General features: G+C 35.7%; 1 protein-coding gene across 4 annotated transcripts in view; it reads left to right on the plus strand.

The window, feature by feature from the left end:
- Positions 1-22,898, plus strand: part of BAZ2B (bromodomain adjacent to zinc finger domain 2B) — a 154,276-nt gene that overhangs the window by 101,437 nt on the left and 29,941 nt on the right. For all 4 annotated transcript variants that reach the window (XM_068967110.1, XM_068967114.1, XM_068967112.1 and 1 more), the window contains 7 exons: positions 2,370-2,510; positions 6,147-6,401; positions 7,359-7,573; positions 8,428-8,502; positions 9,301-9,544; positions 17,442-17,504; positions 18,517-18,661. In XM_068967110.1, the coding sequence (XP_068823211.1) occupies positions 2,370-2,510; positions 6,147-6,401; positions 7,359-7,573; positions 8,428-8,502; positions 9,301-9,544; positions 17,442-17,504; positions 18,517-18,661 (1,138 nt within the window). The remainder of the gene's footprint in view (positions 1-2,369; positions 2,511-6,146; positions 6,402-7,358; positions 7,574-8,427; positions 8,503-9,300; positions 9,545-17,441; positions 17,505-18,516; positions 18,662-22,898) is intronic.

A 22,898-nucleotide genomic window follows, 5' to 3' on the forward strand; every position in this document is an offset into this window, starting at 1 on the left:
TAGAGCAACATCTCATGCATTTAAAACTTGGAAATCTAATTCTGGAAAACAAAATTGTTCTACTGATGATAATTTGATTTGAAAATCTGTATTGTGTTGTGGGATTGTTACACATTAATTGTGTATATTTTAAAGCTTTTTTATCATTTATTTCCCAGATGTCTGCATGAATCAGCAATCCAGTAAGTTAGAAGTAGTATAAAAATGAGCAGTAATCTGAGTATATCTTATAAAAAAAAGTCTTCATGACCTGATCTCCATGTGTCACAGTTCCCAGCAACTATTCACCATGCAACCTACAGTCCAGTCATGCTCTCTCAACTCTTGGCTGGGAGTATACTTCTCCATTCCTCTGTTCCCCCTTGGCATGCCCTGCTACAGCAGTCAGGGTGCTGTCTTACCAGTGGTAATTGAAATGCAGATGGTTAAGTTATGGGCAAAAATGCTAGAATACTACAGGAAGCAATAATGCTAGGTTAAAATTATAGGTAAGAGCTATAATTAGGTATGAGAAATTGGTAATAGGAAGAAGGTGGTGTTTTCTTAATTGGAATTTGACATGCAAGATGAGATCAATGACCTCTCTGGTTGGAGTCACAAATATAAGGAGGTGAGGAAACAATATATGTTTATCAGGAATAGCAAGTAGTTTGACTAAATTTACATAGAATATAAAAGTAGGAGATAAGTTTGGAAAAGAAGAGAGTCCAGATTCAAAAGTAAGTAGACTTTATTTTGGTAAAAATAAAACTGAAAGATGCATAACAAGTTAGAATAGTCATTATTATTATTCTCCTCTAATAAGTAAGAATATTGATTGGGCTGAGGACAATAAGATACAGCCTTACGCCTGTCAAAATGCAATTTATCAAAAAGATAAGTAATGGCTCTTGGCAAGGATGTGGAGAAAAGGAAATCCTTGTGCACTTTTGGTGGGAATATAAACTCATGCAGCCACTGTAGATAACAATATGGAGGTTTCTCAAAAAATTAAAAATAAAACTACCATATGATTCAGCAAATCCACTTCTGGGTGTTTATCCAAAGAAAATGAAAACACGAATTCAGAGAGATACATGCACCCCTGTGCTCACTACAGAATTATTTATGATAGCCAAGACATGGCAGCAGCACAAGAGTTCATCAGTAAATGAATGGATGAAAAATATGTGGTATATATGTGAATGGAATATTATTCGGCCATAAAAGGAATGAAGTATTACCATTTGTTACAGTGTGAGTGGACCTAGAGTGTATTGTGTTAAGTGAAATAAGTCTGCAAAGACAAACACCATATGATTTCACTTGTATGTAGAACCTAAAAAGCAAAACAAGCAAACATGAAACAGAAACAAACTCATAGATACAGAAAACAGGCTAGCATTTCAGAGAGGGGAGGGGAGGTTGTGGGAAATGGTTGAAATAAGTCCAGTTATAAAATAAGTTAAGTCATGGGGATACAATGTACAGCATAAGGAGCAGTCAATAATGTAATAACTTTGGAGACATAGTAACCAGATTTGTTTATGGTGATTATTTCATATGTGTAAAAATATTAGGTCACTGTATTGTACACCTAAAACGAACATTGTATTGTAAGTCAGTTATACTTCAATTTAAAAAGAGAATTGTATTTGAGATATGACAATAAAATAATGAAACCAGTATTATGGAAAATTACTTCTTTCAAAAGATTGTCATCCTCTACAAGAAGGGAAACAAGATTATTTCCATATTGTTGCCATTACCCAAAATTTTTTAATGCTTTTGGAATTGCATTCAGAACCTATTTGATATTCTTTTAAGTGTTGTTTAGAGTGGTAAATAATATTTTTATTTCATCATAGATGAACATGTTCAGACTAGCTAATATACTTTTGAATTACTTTTTTATGCAAATTCAAAAATGTGTTTCTATTTTAAGGCTGTAAATCTTATTTCCTGGAGCTATACAAAAATTTTCGCTAATACTAGTTAACTTTTTAAAATAAATATTTACTTGCCCATGTTCATTTTATATACCTGCTTGTATTAATATTTTATTCTCATAATCTGGAAAAAGATTGAGTAAATTTTGAATAATGAAATAATCAGGGTTAAAACTAATACTGAAATTTTGTATTAGTATGTATATATATATACATATATATATACATACAGTCATAAGGTTATTTTCAAACTCAAAGGGTGGAAATATGGAAAAGCAAAATGTCAATGTTTCTTTGTAATTTCAAGTCTATTCCTAATCATTTCACGAGAAATTTTGTTCATGGAAATAACACTTTGATTACCTTTTAAATTTTAACTGGAGGTTTTTTAAACATACACAGTGATTAAAGAGAATATTTGGACATGGTTTTCTTTTTAAGGAAAAAGAACGATTGAAGCAAGAAAAACGTGATGAGAAAAGATTAAATAAAGAACGTAAACTAGAGCAACGAAGATTAGAATTAGAAATGGCAAAGGAACTAAAGAAGCCTAATGAAGACATGTGCTTAGCAGACCAAAAGGTAATTTATCATGTAAACCATTTCATTAATAAATTTGAATTTTTCTGTGTTTTCATCTGATTCCTTTGCCAGAGCTGCTATTACGAAAGCATTGTGTTTTTAGCTGCTGCTGTTGCTAAGTCGCTTCAGTCGAGGCCGACTCTGTGCGACCCCAGAGACGGCAGCCCACCAGGCTCCCCCATCCCTGGGATTCTCCAGGCAAGAACACTGGAGTGGGTTGCCATTTCCTTCTCCAGTGCATGAAAGTGAAAAGTGAAAGTGAAGTAGCTCAGTCATGTCCGACTCTTAGCGACCCCATGGACTGCAGCGCACCAGGCTCCTCCGCCCATGGGATTTTCCAGGCAAGAGTACTCTAGTACTGGGGTGCTAGAGCAGTGAATTTCCAAGTCTAGGTCATCTGTCTCTCCTGGATGGCTACAGGTAAACCTCTCTAGAGCTCTGTGCTGATAATGGCAGTTCTTAATATATAAATGGAGCACCACAAACCTTTTTAATGTAAGTAATATGCTACAGAAATCTATAAAAATTAATTATAGAAATAGGATTTCTATGTTTCATTTGGTCTTTTTGAGGCATTTAGGAACAGAAAAATCTCTCTCTTCCCTCCGGCTTCCATAGATATTTAAATAAATTAAGATTTTCAGTAAAACCTCTTTCAGTGCTTTAGTGGTGGTGGCTAACTATTGAGTATGTTTAGTTCATGCCAGGCACAGTGCTAAGTGCTTGAAATGAATTTTCTCATTTGGTCCTCACCGCAATCCTGTGGAACTGGTATTTTTGCCCGTTTACAGATGGGAAAACTTGAAACACAGAGAGGTTAAGGAACTCTCCTGAGATTATACAACTTATAAGTAGCAACTTGGATTCAGGCTTCATTTTGTTAAACTCCAGAGCCCATACTCTTTATGACCCTGAAAGCCAAGAAGTGTGTCCTGTCAAAGTACCTCAGGCGTATTTTCTCTTCCATCATGCTTCACAGATTTGTAATATTGCTAAAATACAGAAAAGTAGCAACTTGGAAAGAGCAGAAGCGTAGTAACAGCTGGTATAATTTCACATACTAATGAGTAGAAGTCAATTATGTTTGGCTATAGTTAAGATAGTATTCCTGGAAAATTGTGTCAATGCATATCATGTCTAAATAGTGTCTCAATGATGCAATAGTTATACTTGGTCAGTAGCATCTATATTTACTCATATGCCATATGCCATACAGATAATGATTATCTCTTATTTTTGCAAGCTCTTTTACAAAGTGCTTAAAGCAAAGTTCTAGTGTTGCTGTTTAGTTGCTATGTCCGACTCTTTTGTGACCCCATGGACTGTAGCCAGCCAGGTCCCTCTGTTCATGGTATTTCCTAGGCAAGAATACTAGAATGGGTTGCCATTTCCTTCTGCAGAGGATCTTTCTGACCCAGGTATCAAACCCATGTTTTCTGCATTGGCAGGCAGATTATTTACTGCTGAGGCAACAGGGAAGCCCAAACTTCTAGTACCCAAATGGAAAATTAAATTTATTAATATTCTATTTTCTTACCTAGCATAAATGCTTTTAAATAAAGATGAAATAATGCACATGTTGGTAAGTCACTTCAGACTCTTTGCAACCCTAGACACTATAGCCCGCCAGGCTCCTCTGTCCATGGGATTCTCCAGGCAAGAATACTGGAGTGAGTTGCCATGCCCTCCTTAAGGGGATCTTCCTGACCCACGGATTGAATCTGGGTCTCCTGCATTGCAGGGAGATTCTTTACAGTCTGAGTCATCAGGGAAGCCTGTATATAATCTAGTTTTAGTCAACTGGATGTTTAAAATTTCCTAAGCACAGAATAGGTATAGTGGTTAGTTAACATGTTTTAATAAGCTCATACTGAGTAATTTTTTTGAATCCTAACAAACTATTTTCTTGCTAATCCTTAATGATCTTTTTAAATCCTGCTGCTGCTGCTAAGTCGCTTTAGTCGTCCTAAATTATCATATATAACTTTTTATTTTCATTTAAGTCCATATACAGGGTATAAAATATTTGTAAGTCCATTTTAAGACTTGGGCTTCCCTGATAGCTCAGTTAGTAAAGAATCCGCCTGCAGTGCAGGACACCCCAGTTTGATTCCTGGGTCGGGAAGATCTGCTGGAGAAAGAATAGGCTACCCATTCCAGTATTCTTGAGCTTTCCTTGTGGCTCAGCTGGTAAAGAATCCGCCTGCATTGCAGGAGACCTGGGTTCGATCCCTGGGTTTTGAAGATCCCCTGGAAAAGGAAAGGCTACCCACTCCAGTATCCTGGCCTGGAGAATTCGATGGACTGTATAGTCCCATGGGGTCGCAAAGAGTCGGACATGACTTTCAATTTACTTGCACTTTCAATTCACTTTGCACTTTAAGACTTGCACTTTCAATTCACTTTGCACTTTAAGACTTACTTTTGTTGCTTTTGCTTTATAAATTTTTAGAATCATGTGGAACTATGTATGTCTGATATGATTCAGGAAAAAAGAAGACAGAATTAAATGGTTTTCATATGTAACAAAAGATTTGTGTTATGTCAGCAGTTATCCATAGTTTGTGTTTCCACACACTATTAGTGGAAGAAGTCTTTAGTTCATTATTACACCAGGTGCAGAGTAGAGGACACATTTTTGTGTTCAGGGTCCAATTCAGATAAATAGAAATGTTTATAAGCCACATTTTTCCCAATCATAACTGAAAGTATATTTATTGAATCATATTCATGGATGAAAATGTTTTTAGATTACTTACTTATTTAATTTTTAAAATGTCCATGAAAGCTGAAAATATAATTTAGTCATTAAAATGTTAATATGTGAGCATATTTCAGAAATGGAAGAAACAGCTCTCTCATTTTGATAGTGAATCAGTGTTTCACTATATACAGGAAACCTCAAGACTGACAGTTACACTCTGACTGGCTTCTTGACAGGGTCGTAGGTTCTTGTCATGTGGACCCAGTAATTTATCTACATTCATTAGCCAAAGATGGTATCTCTCTCTCCAACCATACAAGCCACAGATGTGTACACGGTTAGTTTCTGAGTTCCCCATAAGTGTGAGTTATAAGTCAGTCTACACTGTTAGAAGAAAGTGTTGCATGTCCCCTGCTAAGTTGGTCCATGGTAAAGTAATCGTGAGATACTTATTTCTTATGTTATCTAATTTTTCCTCCAGTTATGTAACCTGTGTTTTGTCAATATGTAAGTTAAAATGAGTGTTCTCTTTTGTAGAATCTAAGGTCATGTTGATTTCAACCAAAATTTATTAATGGTTACTCGTGTTCAGGATTTTATGATTACGTAAAGAATCTACCTGCAGTGCGGGAGACCTGGATTCAGTCCCTGAGTTGGGAAGATCCCCTGGAGAAGGGAAAGGCTACCCACTCCAGCATTCTGACCTGGAGAATTCCGTGGACTGTATAGTCCACAAGGTAGCAAAGAGTCGGACACGACTAAGTGACTTTCACTTTCACCAGGGAGTTATAGAAATGCCCTCATGGAATTTACAATCTAGAGGGAAAAACCATTGGTACAAGGCAAGAGAAAAATAACAACTTACCTTACTTCAGAAGGTATAAAATCATGGCTTTTAGAATTATTTTTTCTTTCTTTTCTTTTATTTTCAGCCTTTGCCAGAGTTGCCTCGTATTCCAGGACTTGTTCTCTCTGGAAGTACATTTTCAGACTGTCTCATGGTGGTGCAGTTCTTACGAAACTTTGGTAAAGTTTTGGGCTTTGATGTGAATATTGATGTTCCAAACCTGAGTGTTCTTCAAGAGGGATTGCTAAATATAGGGGACAGCATGGGTGAAGTACAAGACTTGCTTGTGAGGCTCCTCTCAGCTGCTGTATGTGATCCAGGTCTAATTACAGGATACAAGGTAAAAAAAACCAAAATACATCTTTTTAATTTGTACTGTCAGTGCATTAATAGCTGGCTTTAGCATGTTAGCAGAAGATTGTATAGACTTACTCAATTTTTTCTACATAGCTTCTCACAAAGTTAAAGGTAGATTTGCTTCAGTTAGAGTTGGTACAAACTTAGAAAAACCTGGTTCATAAAGCCTAAGGAATGTAAATCATTATCAAATTACTTTTATTTTCCTTTAGCTTTTGGCAAAAACCAAACTTATTTAAGAAATTCCCAAGTAATATTTAGCAAAACAGAAAATTCTAAATTTGTAAAGAAGTTAGAACTTATTTGTGTCCTCTGAAAGTATACTGTGTTCTCTTTGAAACTGTGAATAACTGAGGCTAATCAAGGCCCCTGTAGAACAGCATGTTAAGACTGTATATTGCTACGTGGATACTCAATAAGTTCAAATTTATCTTAATTCCAATTAAGGTACACATTTCAGTCAGTTTTACTCTAGATAATATTGTAGAGAGAGAAGTTTCCAGATACACCTGTTACTTTTTCCTCCATCTCCCTATTCATTCAGCATACCAGGCGATAAATTCCACGACACTAGAACCAGAAAACACAATAATAATACTCTTCAACCCCTCCCCCACCACTAGTGAAAGATATATCCTATAAAACCTTCAGATAGTTTCTATAGTCAAAGAAGGTATGATTTTTTAACCACAAATTTACATACTCTTCTCCACACCTAACTTTTAGCCAAGTTTGAAGAAGGAATGGAAAAATTACAAGTACTTGAAAGCTTGTCCGATCATCCTCTGACTGTTTTTAATCTCCATTTCATCAAAAATGTGAATAAAGCCTTTGTCAGTAATATCGAAATCATGTGATACCAATATTTAAAAGTCTTACTGTTTATATTTTATGAGTCAATATCAGTCCTTATACTGATAAAAATGCCAAAATTTTATAGGCCAAAACAGCTCTTGGAGAACATTTGCTGAATGTTGGTGTGAATCGAGACAATGTTTCAGAGATTTTGCAGATTTTTATGGAAGCACACTGTGGACAGACTGAACTTACTGAAAGCCTGAAGACTAAAGCTTTTCAGGCTCACACTCCAGCACAGAAAGCCTCAGTTCTGGCTTTCCTGATCAATGAACTGGCATGCAGCAAGAGTGTGGTGAGGTAAGCACATGTCTAGACTTTTCTGGTGATTATTTTCTGTTTTAAATTTGTCTAGTCACAAAGTAATACAAATTGCTTATAGAAAATTTGAAAGTAACAGACTACCAGAAAGAAAAAAATGAAAATTACACTAATCTCACCATTCAGAGATGACAAATGGTATTTTAATGTATTTCTTTTCAGCCTGTTACAAAGAAATTTTGAATCATACTGTGTATAGGCCTTGTGACACTTCTTGTTTATTTGGTAATTTTGTTATTTATTTGTATACTAAAATGTGAACAGTTTTTTGTTGCTATGACTCTAAATCCAGTACTGTTGAAAGAACTCAGAATTTTTCTTTTATCTTTGGTAGCAGATGACTACCTCATTTTTTCCTAGAAGCCATTTGTAGAATTATACATCTACTTTTTATCACGTGCTGATACAATCTTAATATTATTTATTTATTGCATGTTAGTTTGCACTTTTTAAAAAAAGTACTTAATCTCATTTAAGAGTCAAAGTAAGTTCTCCAGTATAATATTGGAAGATTTGCTGAACAAATTCCTCATTCATCTTGTTCTTGCTATTCATTATTTTACAGATTTTAATTATGTTACTTTTATTCCTTTACCTTTCTAGGGAAAGAATCAATCCAAATATTTCAGAGCCATATGTTTCTACCATTGCTGGACATTTTAAGTTTTCTGTACATCTCTTAGCTTTGTATTAGTATAATTTTTCATTTGTTTTTGCTATTCATTGGCAATCATCATTTGTACTTAGCAAAAATCTGCATCATTTTATTTACCAAATTAATGTATTGCATTATGTATTAATTTATGTCTTCTAATAAACTTTTGCATTGGCAGTGAAATCGACAAGAACATTGATTATATGTCAAACTTAAGGAGAGATAAATGGGTGGTAGAAGGTAAACTCCGCAAGTAAGTCCTATTTTATTAAAACTAATATACTGTTTTCCTTCTTCACAAATTTCTGAATAAAGCATACTAGGTGAAAAGATGGAATTTAAACTTTATTTTGTCTAAAAATTAGAAAAGGCAAAGTTTAATTAAGCTGAGATATAAAATTAATAAAACTCAGGCAGAGTTTTCAGTGGACAAAAGCTATAATGAGATTCATTGAACTCACATGCTTCAAAGTTAAAAGAAAGTCAATTTATCTTTCTTTCAAAGAAGTCAAGCAATCATATATTCAAAGATTGTTGTTTCTATCAGGTTACTTTTGTCATAAATAAAATCTGTTTGGATTCTACCACATTTTTCCTTAATTGCTTTCTAATTACAGTTTGCTTTTACAGAGTCTAACATATCCAAATATATTCAGCATTAAAACTCATTTAGCTTCCTGCCAGGAAATATAATGCTGAAATTATTCAACTTCTGTGTTAAGAGGATGGTTTCTTTGCAGTGACTTGAATTGAAATATACTCAGTTGGATAGTATAGGATCAAGAACTATCACTTGGCTGTTCCTGAGTTAATCTCAGTTTTCTGTGTTTTTTAAAAAAATGTATTCTAATTCCAAAGAGATAGACAGTATAATTCTTAAAAGTTAACTTATTTTATAATTTCTGTGAACATATTTCTTCTAATTTTTATTGTCATTGATATATTGGTTACTTTGAGACAAATACCACATGCTTAAAACTCATAGTATGATATCTAAAAAGTACAGAGGGAAGCCTTTTCTTCCATATCATCATTTTTTTCATATTTAAAGGCTCAGAATCATTCATGCTAAGAAAACAGGCAAAAGAGACACTTCAGGTGGCATTGATCTTGGAGAAGAGCAGCATCCATTGGGCACACCCACTCCAGGACGCAAAAGGAGAAGGAAGGGAGGAGACAGTGACTATGATGATGATGATGACGATGATAGTGATGACCAAGCTGATGAAGATGATGAAGATGAAGAAGATAAAGAAGACAAAAAAGGAAAGAAAACTGAGATCTGTGAAGATGAGGTAATCAAATTTAGACTTGACTAATACTGTATGAAATATTGAAAATAATACAGAATTTGAAGTCAAATGGATTTGGGTTTGAATTCCATTGTGACACTCAACAGTTTATTCATCTGAAAATTAAATATAATATTCACCTCAAGGTTTTTTGTGATGCTTAGGTAAATATTAAATAGAACCTCTGCACATAGAAGGTACTTATGTTGAATAAAAGAAGTTAAATTTTTCTATTTGTATAATAACTTGAGAGTTCTCCAAAGAACTATTCATATTCTTAATTTTAGGTATTTTTAAAATTCTATTAATGTGCTATCTTATGTTTATTTTGTACAATACTTAATGCCTTCAAAATGTTATCAGGTGTAGTGAAACTGATATATTTCTCAGATCCTAGTTTATTGAGTACATGGCTCTAGACACTTTTTTTAACTTTTACTTTTATTGCAGTATAGTTGAATCAGTTATACATATACATATATTCACACATCTTTAAGATTCTTTTTCTATATAGGCCGTTACAGAGTATTGAGTAGAGTTCCCTATGCTATTCAGCAGGTTCTTATTAGTCATCTGTTTTACACATAGTAGTGTGTATATGTCAATCCCAGTCTCCCACTTTATCTCTCCTTCTTCCCCTTATCCCCTAGTAACCATACATTTGTTTTCTGCATCAACTCTACTTATTTTTTTTGAAGATTCTTTTCTCTGTGTAGACCATAGTCAAAGATGAACAAAGCACTGAAACTCCTTTCAATTTACAGTTTCACAGAGAAAGACTTACAATAGGAAAGAATAATGTGTTAAATGTTAACTGCTTTGCTAGTAGTATTTACAATGTATTAGGCGGGAGAAGGTGACAGCACCCCACTGCATTACTCTTGCCTGGAAAATCCCACGGATGGAGGAGCCTGGTGGGCTGCAGTCTATGGGTCACGAAGAGTTGGACATGACTGAGCGACTTCCCTTTCACTCTTTGCTTTCATGCATTGGAGAAGGAAATGGCAACCCACTCCAGTGTTCTTGCCTGGAGAATCCCAGGGACAGGGGAGCCTGGTAGGCTGCCGTCTCTGGGGTCGCACAGGGTCAGACACGACTGAAGTGACTTAGCAGCAGCAGCAGGCGGATACAAAGAAGGACATTGAATCTTTCTGAGGAATAAATTATCACAAAGGCTTTCTGAACTCATTAGCTGAGGCTACAAGCTGGGCTAAATGTTAACCTAGAGAGAATCCAGGAATCCATGGAAAAATCTTCCAAGCAGAGAGAATAGCATGAGTAAGGACTCAGAAGCCTGGAAACCATAATGTGCTTTACAGGCCCTGTAAGTGCTTCAGTAATACTAGATAGCCTCATACACAACAGCTGTGAACTAGGATTTTATAGTTTTATGGTAATAGGAAGCCATTGAAGGGTTATAAGTGATGAAAGGACCTGGTCAGACTTGATTTTTCAGTGCCTCACTATGTCAACTCAGTACAAAATAGAAATAGATTTGGCTAGAGCAAGATCAGAAGTGGGAAGATCAGTTAGGAGAGACTGCTTTGGTTTAGGTGAATTGTGATGGGTCTGAAAATAGACCAATGGAAGGAAAAGACTCAATAAATATTGAGGAGGAAAAATGAACAGTCTTTGAAGATGGATTGTGTAGGTTGATGGAGGGAGAGATAGGATTGATTCCAGTTTTCTGGTAGGGGACTACCTGCTTTTGTTGCCACTACCTGATCTAAAGAATTCAGGGGGGACTTCCCTGGTGGCACAATGGATGAGAATCCATGTGCAAATGCAGGGGACACGGGTTCCATCCCTGATCCAGGAAGATTCCACATGTTGCAGAGCATGTGCCACAACTACTGAGCCCACGTGCTGCAATTCCTGAAGCCCGTGTGCCTAGACCTTGTGCTGTGCAACAAGAGAAACCACTACGATGAGAAGCCTGTGCACCACAATGAAAAGTAACCCCCCCCCTCCCTGCAACTAGAGGAAGCCCACACAAAACAATGAAGACCCAGTGCAGCCAAAAATAAGTAAATAAATAATGCTTTAAGAAAAACAAAACAAAAGATTGCATTGGCCATTAAAAAAAAAGAAGAATCAAGAAGGAGCAGAGTAGTAGGGGAATATAGAACAAATATCTGAAGTTAGGAAATGATACTAGGTTTTTTGAACATGTTGAATTTGACGTGCCTGAGCAGTTTAGCAGTCAGCTGGGTTTAAAAACCCAAAGCCTGGAGAAGAGTTCAGTCTTGAAAATGTAGACCTGGAGGATATTAGTACAGAGAAAATAGTTTAAATAATGAGTTGGATTAGTTTGGTTTATTAGTGGGAGTAGTAAACTGAGATTGGAACCTCAGGGAATGTCAGTGTTTACGAAGAACCTTCAGGACTTCTTGTTGACGAATGAACAAAGGTAGAAAATTTCTGTAGTGGGTCAGGGGTTGCCAAGACCAAGACCGCCTCCAAAGTCAGTGACTCACTAGGATGACTCACAGAACTCAGCTTCTGGTCATGCTATGGCTACAAGTTATTGCAGCAAAAGGAAAACCAAAGCAAAACCATTAAAGAGAAATGGCATATGGGTCAATGTCCAGAGGAAATCAGTCCCAGCTTTCAAGAGTCTTTTCCCAGCAGAGTCACAAAGGATGGACTTAATTTTCCTAGCAGTGTGTTGTGACATTTAAATTGTGTCGCAACTGAAATGTTGTGTTCTAAGAAAGTTCAGTACAGACTGTGCCCAGAGTTTTATACAAGGATGGCCACATAGGCACCCTCTGCATAGAAGGTGCCAAAACTCCAGCCTCCCCCACTCCAAAAAAAGTAGGTGTTTGGTATAAACCACATTGTTAGCACAGTTTAGGTCCAGCAAGCTATTCTTGTCACTCTGGGTTGGGGAACCCTCCAAAATTCAGGTTCCCAGATGCTAGCCAAGGGTTAGCTTTGTAAGACAACCTTTCATTGTAGGTTTTTCTACAATGTTAACTCTTTTCCACCCATGTAATAATAATAAGAATCAAGAAAATTAAACGGTTTTAAAAAGAGGGAGTGATAAACAGTGTTAAGGGAGGGCTTTCCTGATGGCTCAGTGGTAAAGAATCTGTGTGCCAGTGCCAGAGACACGGGTTCAATCCCTAATTTGGGAAGATTCCACATGCTGCAGAGCAACTAAGCCTGTGCGCCGCAACTACTGAGCCTGTGCTCTAGAGCCCACGAGCCACAACTCCTGAGCCCATATGCTCTTGAGCTCATGCTCTGCAACAAGAGAAGCCACCACAATGAGAAGTCCGCACACTACAACTAGGGAATAAGCCCTGCTCACCACAGCTATAGAAGAGCCCACGTGGCAACAAAGACCCAGGACAGCCAAAAATAAATAAATAAATCCAATTATCTTTTTAAAAAAAAGTTAAAGGAGCAGGAGTGTAACGTGAGGAGGACTGAATGTGTTTGTTTTATTCGCCGTCACAGAGGTGTTTGGTAACCAATGCCAGCACCATTTCTTTAGAGGGATGAGAGCCAAAGCAAGGCTAGAATTGTTTGAAAACAATGAAAAGTGAGAAAGTGAACATGATTGTCTTAAGCATTATACCTCAAAAGAAAGGGTAGTTCCTAGAGGAAGACAAAGACCAGGGATTTTTCAGATGCAGAAGATTTGAGACTATTTTTGGTTGACAGGAGAGTCAGTAAAATGAGAGATAAATGTGGAAGATTAAAGAGATAAAAGAATAATTAATAGTATAAGGTCCCTGAGATATTGGAGAGATTCAGTTAAGGTAAAGATGGGGGAGAGGGGCTAGCTTTGAAGAGTAGGCTAAAGGGAAGAAGGCAAGGTAATGGAGGAGTGTTTTTAAGGAAAGCTACCATAAGCCACGGAAATGGACATGTATAAAAAGGAGATAAAGGTTGATGTTTACCTTTTACAAAAAAAAAATGCTAGAAATATTAATAGGGTTGAAGAAATGGCATTCATAAAACAATATACAGCCAACCATTCTGCCTTCAATGCCAGGATTATTTAGTGAAGGAAGTCTAGAGAAGACTTTTCCTTTCTTATATCAACTCCATATTGCTGGAGAAATAAAGCTTAGAAAGATGGATTATTGATATATTATGTAAAAATAATATCTGATCAAGACCAATGATATTACTAAATCAAATTTTTACTTAATCTGGATAACAGTGTAATTTATAAAATCATGTGCTATACAATTCTAAGTAAAAAATAGCATAAATGCAAAATGTTTTTATAAATTACATATTTTAAACCAGAATTATTTGCTAGAGTGAGCTTTACTTATTTTAAGAGTAGCAGGCTGAAAAGGAGACTACTGTGAGATTCCTTGCAGGAATTACTTCATAATGTTGTACTTCTGAAATCACTTGATCAAATACTCTCATGCTGTGACAAAAGGGTATATAACTTGGGTATCAGAACTGTAATTACCCAAAGGTACTATTTATAACCAGTCTGCTTCCTTTGGCAAGTGGAGCAGTTTAGCAGAAATTAAACTTTTTTGATCAATATTAATCACCTTTTTAAAAGACAGAATTAGCATACCTTTTCAGCACTTCTCTAATTTTTTTTAAGTATCAGCTCTCATAAATGTGACAACTTTGTGTTCGCATATCAGTGTATTCTAGTGGGTAGTCACCTCATTAAACTAGAATTTATTTACAGAAATTGTGTTTCACTTGGCATTTTTCACATGGAGAATTAACAGACTCTAAATTGTTTTCTTTAAGGGAGATAAAACAACTTAAAAATCAATATTAATGATTTAAAAATCATTATTGACATTTTAAGACTGGATGTGTCATTTTAAAGTAGTATTTCACTTTTATGAATGTTGAATTATAGAGTTAATTAGATTGATCAAAATCCTGGCAAATGTGTATCTTGTTATTAATGTGAGAAAACAGCTTAAAAGTGTTTGAAAATAAGGAATATTTTAGGATCTAAGAGAGCAAAGAAACATTTCTTTTACATGATTTGAGAGTTTTTCTTTATAATGAAGAATTTGTAGCCACTTACCAATTTCCTAGTAAAATTAAAGGTTAACTTTTTAAAGAACCTGATTGATTGATTTTCCTCCAAAAATAGGTTTGGCTTCTTGATTAAGTATAGGTGGTGTCAGTTGTTATACTACATAAAGGACTAATTGCAGGAGCCTTTCCAGTGAGACCCATGTGATCCCTTTCAATTAGAACAGGGGTCTGGGATCTAATGCCTGATGATCTGAGGTGGAGCTGATTTAATAATAATAGAAATAAAGTACACAATAAATGTAATAAGCTTGAATCATCCCAAAATCATCCCCCCTCCAAGTCTGTGGAAAATTGTCTTCCACGTAGCCGGTCCCTGGTGCCAAAAAGGTTGGGGACCACTGAAGTAGAAGATACTGCCCTTTAAGTCACAGCCCTTTGTCTTAAGGGTGATTCCCTCCTTCTTCACTTTTTATTCCTTCAACATATCAACTCTCCCTAATCCTTAGGTTTTTGTTGAGATCTTTGTGAACTTTAACCTCACAAGGTGGTGTGTAGGAGGTTATATGGACAATTAAACTTTGACATATAGGGACATATAACAGCCTTCTCTTTTGATTGGGAAAGCATGGCAGGCATAGATTCTGTATTCTTAATTTTGTTGTTATTGCCTTTCTCACTGGCTTTTCAGATTCTTCATATCTCTTAAAATTATGAGGACTATTAACCAAAACGCCTTTAAATAAAACTTTAGTAGATATTTTACTTCTTTTTTTGGTAAGAAAAGTCTTAGAAATGGTAGTTAATCTAATACATAGTTACTTTGGTGTCTTATTTCAAATATTTGTTGACTGAATTGTTTTCTATATAAGCAAATTGTCAAACATTTATCCTGCTGGCAAAGATCACTACATAGTCATACAACTATTAAGTATCTATTTAATTAAAGAGTCAAGATTTAAGGATCAGTAGGCCTATTCTCTTATAAATAGAAATTATGTTATTATTACCATAAATAATATGCCTAAATGCCTTTGGAAATTGGGTCTCATAAATTTGGGTAAAGCATAGATAGCTAATGGTAAAACTATTGAAGTTTACCTTTCCCTTCCTTTTATTGGGGAGATAACTATACTGGTTTAGAAATATCTGTTTGTGAGAATGGTTGGTGTCATTATGACTTTTAAAAAAGCCTTATTAAAAGTGAACACCAAAAACAAGTGCTTATATTTTTTAAACCTGAGATTTACCTGCAGTTTCTCATTAAAGTACATCTTTCAGAAAGAAAGAATATAACCTTATTTATATGTTATGTACCAGAAAATTTGCTAGTTGTTTTCAGATCTGTTCTTTGTTGTTGTTTAGTTGCTAAGTCATGTCCAACTCTTTCATGACCCCCTGGGCTGTAGCCTGCCAGGCTCCTCTGTCCATGAGATTTTTTCCCAGCAAGAATACTGGAGTGAGTTCCCAGTTTCCTTCTCCAGGCTGTCTTCCCAACCCAGGGATCAAACCCGCGTCTCCTGCTTGGCAGGCAGATTCTTTACCGATGAGCCGCCTGGGAAGCCCCAGAACTGTTCTTAGTCCTCACAAAAGTCCCATGTTACAGATAATGTTACCAATTTACAGATTAGGAAAGTTTTGGGAGAGTTAAATGATTTGCCTATATATGTAGCCTATGCTGCAGTTGAGGTCCAATGTAGTACATAAGGACTTCCTGGTGGCTCAGACGGTAAAGTGTCTGCCTACAATGCGGGAGACCCGGGTTCAATCCCTGGGTTGGGAAGACAGCCTGGAGAAGGAAACTGGGAACTCACTCCAGTATTCTTGCCTGGAAAATCCCATGGACAGAGGAGCCTGAGAGTTGCGAGTTCCAACTTGCAAAGAGTTGGAAATGACTGAGCGACTTCACTTTCACTTGAAGTACATATACCTTATGTTAATTCATGCTTTCCCTCTAAAACATATACTTTGGGTGGTGCTTTCCCATATTCATTTTTTAGAATGAAAAATTTTATATAATTGCAAAATTTCTATTTATGAAATCAGTACCATTTATAGAAGAGATTATTCTTCTAAAAGTTCAATGTGTTCAGAATACAACTTACTCTTCTTTTGCTGTAAAATGATTCTTTCAGTTAATAGTACCAGTATTTTTGTAGTTTCCCAGATTTAAAACCTTAATATCATAGTTTACTCCTTCCTTCATCTCCTTCACCCCTTTCTGCCTCACACGCATGAGTTGCCAGAATTTAACAGTTCTAACTATATAATATCTCTTACATCCATTTCCTTTTCTCCTTTCCTATTCCTTTTATCCTAGTAAGACCCACATCCTCTTTTCCTCTTGAATTACTGCAGCTATCTACTAACTAGATTGCCAGTTGTAGTCCTTTTCCTGATCCAGGCCATCTTACAACTATTACCATACTAATCTTTGTAAAGCGTAGTTCTGATATTTAGTCTCCCTCAAAGGATCATATTATTGTCCATTGCCAAGCATTTACAGCTCTAGACAGTGTAGCTCCAAAGTCATCTTTGTCTCATCTTCCTCCTTATCTCTTCATGTCAAACTCTCCATGTCCTTTTTTCTCTGATAAATCAGTGCCTAACAAAGCTAAAACAACTTCTTCCATATAGCCTTCCTTGGTATAGGTTCCCACTAGAAGTAATCTCACCCTTCCCTGAGCTCCATGACTCTTAATCTCTTCCTCTCTTGAGGTTCATAGAGCTTTCTGCTGTTTGGCAGTTTTTATTTATTAGCGTAATGTTTTATGTGTCTCCCTACCAGGTTAATGCTTTATCAAGAGCAAGAACTGAGTCTGTCCTTGTACTTTGCGTATAGGAGGCTTTCACTAAATATTTGCTGATTGACTAAATAAATCTTAAAAATGTAAATGATACTGTATTTTGTTATGTATAGGATGAAGGTGACCAAGCAGCAAGTGTGGAAGAGCTAGAAAAACAGATTGAAAAACTGAGTAAAGTAAGCATTTTTCAGATTTTTCTCTTTTAGCAGCACTTCAAAAATCCACCTTGTATGGAATTAGTTTTTCTGGCTGCTAAATAAAAACAAGCTTTTTGTAACTAATTAAACTAAGATTTAGAAGCATTCTTACAGTTATACCTTAAAAAGTTAACACCAAGGTTAAAAACCTGCCTCTTAAGACATGGTACTAAACTTAACCAGGGCCTATATTCTTTAGCTCTTCTTTTAAATACAAAATACCAACAATTACATGGTTTTATATCTTGGAATTAATTACTTCTAAAATTCAGTCGAACTTTATAGTAATAGTTTCTGCATCTTATGGTTTTATTTTATATAGTATGTTTGTAGATTTTATTTTCATTAGATTTATACACTATACATATTTATGAATTTCTCACTAAAAATTGAATTTCAGTAGCATCAGTAAAGTTTTAGATGAACTTTCTGTTAAAAAAAATGAGGTTTTAAAAATATTATGAGACTGAAATTATGATATACCTGTATATTATATCCATGGGGATATATATTACAAATTTATCCCCAAATTTAGTCATATGTTACCTAGGTTTATAGCATGAATATAAAAATAGGCAAATACAGGTATGGTCAATTATGTATATGAATATTATTTATTATATATTGTAATAAGTAAAATTAAGCCAAAGTTCAGTGAAATAATTGATCATATTTCATTGTTCACTGTCAAGTGTAAGATATGCTTTACTATATGACACTTGATAAAATAAAACTTATCTTTTTAATCCATGACAACAAAAATATTCCTCTTACCCTCAAATTGATTTCTGTCATTATAAGTGTTACTGAAATTGAAGTCAGGAATGTAATATTTAACTCTTTTTGCTCTCTTTACTCACTAGTGAAATTTATCTCCTTTTATTTAATTTATCTGCCTTTATTGAAGGCATAAGAGTATAAAGTCACTTACATATTAATTTTTACAGCACTTAACACTCAGAGCTTAATTTTATGCATCATTTTTTAACAGCAACAGAGTCAATACAGAAGGAAGCTCTTTGACGCTTCTCACTCTTTACGTTCGATGATGTTTGGCCAGGATCGTTACAGACGCCGGTACTGGATTCTTCCCCAGTGTGGGGGGATTTTTGTAGAAGGCATGGAGAGTGGTGAAGGTAGGAACTATTATTCTGTTATAAAGTAATATAAAGAACCATATTTTTTTAAAACCCTGTTACTCCTCCAATATGTTTTGTGCTTCCAGAATCAAATTTCCATTATGGGTAAACCTTGTAAAACCTTGATTCCCATTCCTTTTGAATTTGTAATGCCCCTTGCTCTGATACATATTCCTTCTCTCTCCATAATTTTTTTCTGCCACTCTCTGACAGCAAACATAAACTATTCTTTTTCTTATTTAGTGAACAAAGATCTTCCGCTATATTATCCTTTATAACTGCTGCTTCACTTTTCTTCCTTTCCATTGTCAAGTTTTCCAACATGTGGTTTATTCGTTAACTTTTGCAGCAAGTATCCATCCTGACAGTATCCCTGGAGGTAACTTCCTTCAATCTAAGACCCTTTTCCATTGTCACTCATCTTAAAATCTTGTTCATATTTGAAACCTGTGGTCATCTCCTCCTCCATGAAGTTTCCTTACTTGAGTTTCATATTACCACTCAATCCTACAGTCTACCTTTGGACTATATTTTTTGCTGGCTCCATTCCTGTTTCATTAACTAGCATATAATAGAATGTATATATCTTCTCAATAAACCATCTGAATTGAACTTTTCAGAACTTTGTATCTGGATGGTTCCAAATATTTAAATTCTGATGGGCCCAAAAGTGTTGTCAGTGTTTATAGGTTCTGGGATATAGCTATTGCCCTGTGGTGGCACATGGAGGCAAAAAACTTCTTTCAACACAGTTTTTTAAAAATTCCTAGTATATGCCAGGCATTTCTAGGTACTGTAGGAGGTTGAAAGACATATAAAGCGTAATCCATACCACATTGAAATTTAACAATCCTTTGAAGAGAGGGGATTGATTAATCACATAGACATCTAAATCTAGAACACAAATCATATAAAGCAGTTGTTTTTAACTTTTTGTGTCTAGCAATGGAACTACACTTTTTTAAAAAGGGTGGGAATGCAAGTTGACATAGCCACTGTGGAGAACAGTATGGAGGTTTGGAGATTCCTTTAAAAACTAGGAATAAAACTAACGTATGAGCCAAGAGTTGCACTCCTGGAAATATATCCAAGGAAACCAAAATTGAAAAACACACATGTACCCAAACATTCATCACAGATAGTTAGGACACAAAAGCAATCTAGATGTCCATTAACAGATGAATGGATAAGGAAGTCATGGTACATATACACAATAGAATATTAACCATGGAAAGGAACACATTTGACTCAGTTCTAGTGAGGGGGTGGATGAACCTAGAGCTTATTACAGAGGGTGAAGTAAGTCAGAAAGAGCAAGACAAATACCATATATTAATGCATATATATGGAATCTAGAAAGATGGTAATTATGAACCTACTGCAGGGCAGCGATAGAGACGTGGAGCTTCCCTGGTAGCTCAGCTGGTAAAGAATCATAGAGAACAGACTCATAGAGAAGGACATGGGGGGTGGGGGGAGGAGTGGGGGACAAATGGAGACAGTAGCATTAAAACATATATATTACTAAAATATATATATATATATATATGTTACTATATGTCAAAATTTTGGGGCTCCAAAATCACTGCAGATGGTGACTGCAGCCATGAAATTAAAAGGTGCTTGCTCCTTGGAAGAAAAGTTATGACCAACCTAGACAGCATATTAAAAAGCAGAGACATTACTTTGCCAGCAAAGGTCTATCTAGTCAAAGCTATGGTTTTTCCAGTAGTCATGTATGGATGTGAGAGTTGGAGTATAAAGAAAGCTGAGTGCTCGAGAATTGATGCTTTTGAACTGTGGTGTTGGAGAAGACTCTTGAGAGTCCCTTGGACTGCAAGGAGATCCAACCAGTCCATCCTAAAGGAGATCAGTCCTGAATATTCATTGGAAGGACTGATGTTGAAGCTGAAACTCCAATACTTTGGCCACCTGATGTGAAGAGCTGACTCATTTGAAAAAACCCTGACGCTAGGAAAGCTTGAAGGTGGGAGGGAAAGGGGACGACAGAGGATGAGCTGGTTGGATGGCATCACCAACTCAATGGACATGAGTTTGAGTAAACTCCAGCAGTTGGTGTTGGACAGGGAGGCCTGGTGTGCTGCAGTCCATGGGGTCACAAAGAGTCAGACATGACTGAGTGACTGAACTGAACTGAACTGATATGTCAAATTAGATTGCCAGTGGAAATTTGCTGTATAACACAGGGAGCTCAAATCCAATGCTCTGTAACACCTAAAGGAGTGAGTGGGGTAAGAGGTAGGAGGGAGATTCACGATGTAGGGGGCATACATATACTGTATGACTGATTCATGTTGATATATGGCAGAAACCCAACACAATATTGTACAGCAATTATCCCCCAATTAAAAATAAATAAATTTTAAAAACAATAAAAATTTCACAAGGAGAAACAAAACCAAAAAATCTTATGGAGACAAGGAGGTTCATGAAATATGCATTTAGTGTGCTTAGAATAGTGGCTGGCATGTAAGCATTGTTGGCATATAGTAAACAGTGTTGTTATTGGTTTGCATAATAATATATTTCTTATGAATGTAAATTGTATGAATTAAGAATATAAAATCATGTGTTGGAATGATGTGTATAAGTCATGCTCTGCTTCTCTCAGGGCAGAAGTAGCTACCAAATGGAATCAGGGAGGGGTATAAGATGGCTTTAATTGTACTCTTTCTTTTTCAAACTTGATGTCAGTGTTAATTTAATAGTGTGGTGGTTCTATTTTTTAACTGTTTGCTTAAAATATTTAAAAATAGGCATGGAAAATTAATTAAAATAGTAAGTTAATATAACCAACAAAAATAAATAAGTGGGACTAATCATATTAAAAGACTTCTGTATAACAAAGGAAATCTTCAATGAAAGGCAACCTACTGAATGAGGATAAATATCTGCAAATTGTATATCTCATAAGGGACTATAACATCCAAAATGTATAAAGAACTTATACAATTCAACAGCAGAAAAACAACCTGATTTCAAAATGGGCAGAGTTTCTAAATAGATATTCTTCCAAAGAGGACACATAGATTGTACATGATAAGATGCTCAACATCATTAATCAAAAATCAGTCAAATCAAAGTCATCATGAAATAACACCTCTCACCTGTCAGAATGGCTGTTATCTAAAAGACAAGAAATAACAAGTGCTGGTGAGGGAGAATGCAGAGAAAAAAGGAACCTCTGTACACTGTTGGTGGGAAAGTAAATTGGTGCAGGCACAATGGAAAACAATACATAAATTGATACAGCCATTATGGAAGAGAGTATGGAGATTCCTTAAAAAACTAGAAATAAACCACCATACAACCCAGCAATACTACTAGGCATGTACCCTGGGAAAACCAAAACTGAAAAAGACACATGTATTCCAATGTTCATTGCAGCACTATATATTATAGCTAGGACATGGAAGCAACCTAGATGTCCATCAGCAGGATGATTGGATAAAGCAGCTGCGGTACATACAATGGAATACTACTCAGCCAGAAAAAGGAACACATTGAGTCAATTCTAATAAGGTAGATGAACCTAGAGCGTATTAAACAGTGAATTAAGTCAGAAAGAGAAAAACAAATACTGTATATTAATGCATATATGTGGAATCTAGAAAGACGGTACTGATGAACCTATTTACAAGGCAGCAATGGAGATGCAGACATAGAAAACAAACTTATGGCAGGGAAGGGAGAGGAGAGGTTAAGATGAATGGAGAGAGTAGCATGGAAACATGTACACTAACATGTGTAAAATAGCCCATGGAAATCTGCTCAGTGACTAAGGGAACTAAAACCAGGGCTCTGTAACAATAGAGGGGTTGGAAAGGGTGGGAGGTGGAGGGAGTTTCAAGAAGGAGGGGACAAATGTATACCTATGGCTAATTCATGTTGATGTATGGCAGAAATGAAACCAATATTATAAAGCAATAATCAATCAATTAAAAATAAGCATAATTTAAAAACAGATTTAAGAAAAACAACATGGAGGTTCCTCAAAAAGTTGAAACTAGAACTACCATATAATCAATAGAAATCTAAAATGACAAAATTCTGAGTCACTTGAAGGTACAGAGCCTTGTTGAAGCTAAAAAACAAATAAAGAAATATCCCAGAGTGGCTTTCCCTTAACTGTAATAAGAATCATCTGAGAAGCTAAAAACAAAAATGAACGCTGCCCCAGGCCAATTAAATATCCCTCATTTTATCATTCAAG

The sequence above is a fragment of the Capricornis sumatraensis genome, chromosome 3 (assembly GCF_032405125.1).
Source record: "Capricornis sumatraensis isolate serow.1 chromosome 3, serow.2, whole genome shotgun sequence".
NCBI classification, from domain to species: domain Eukaryota; kingdom Metazoa; phylum Chordata; class Mammalia; order Artiodactyla; family Bovidae; genus Capricornis; species Capricornis sumatraensis.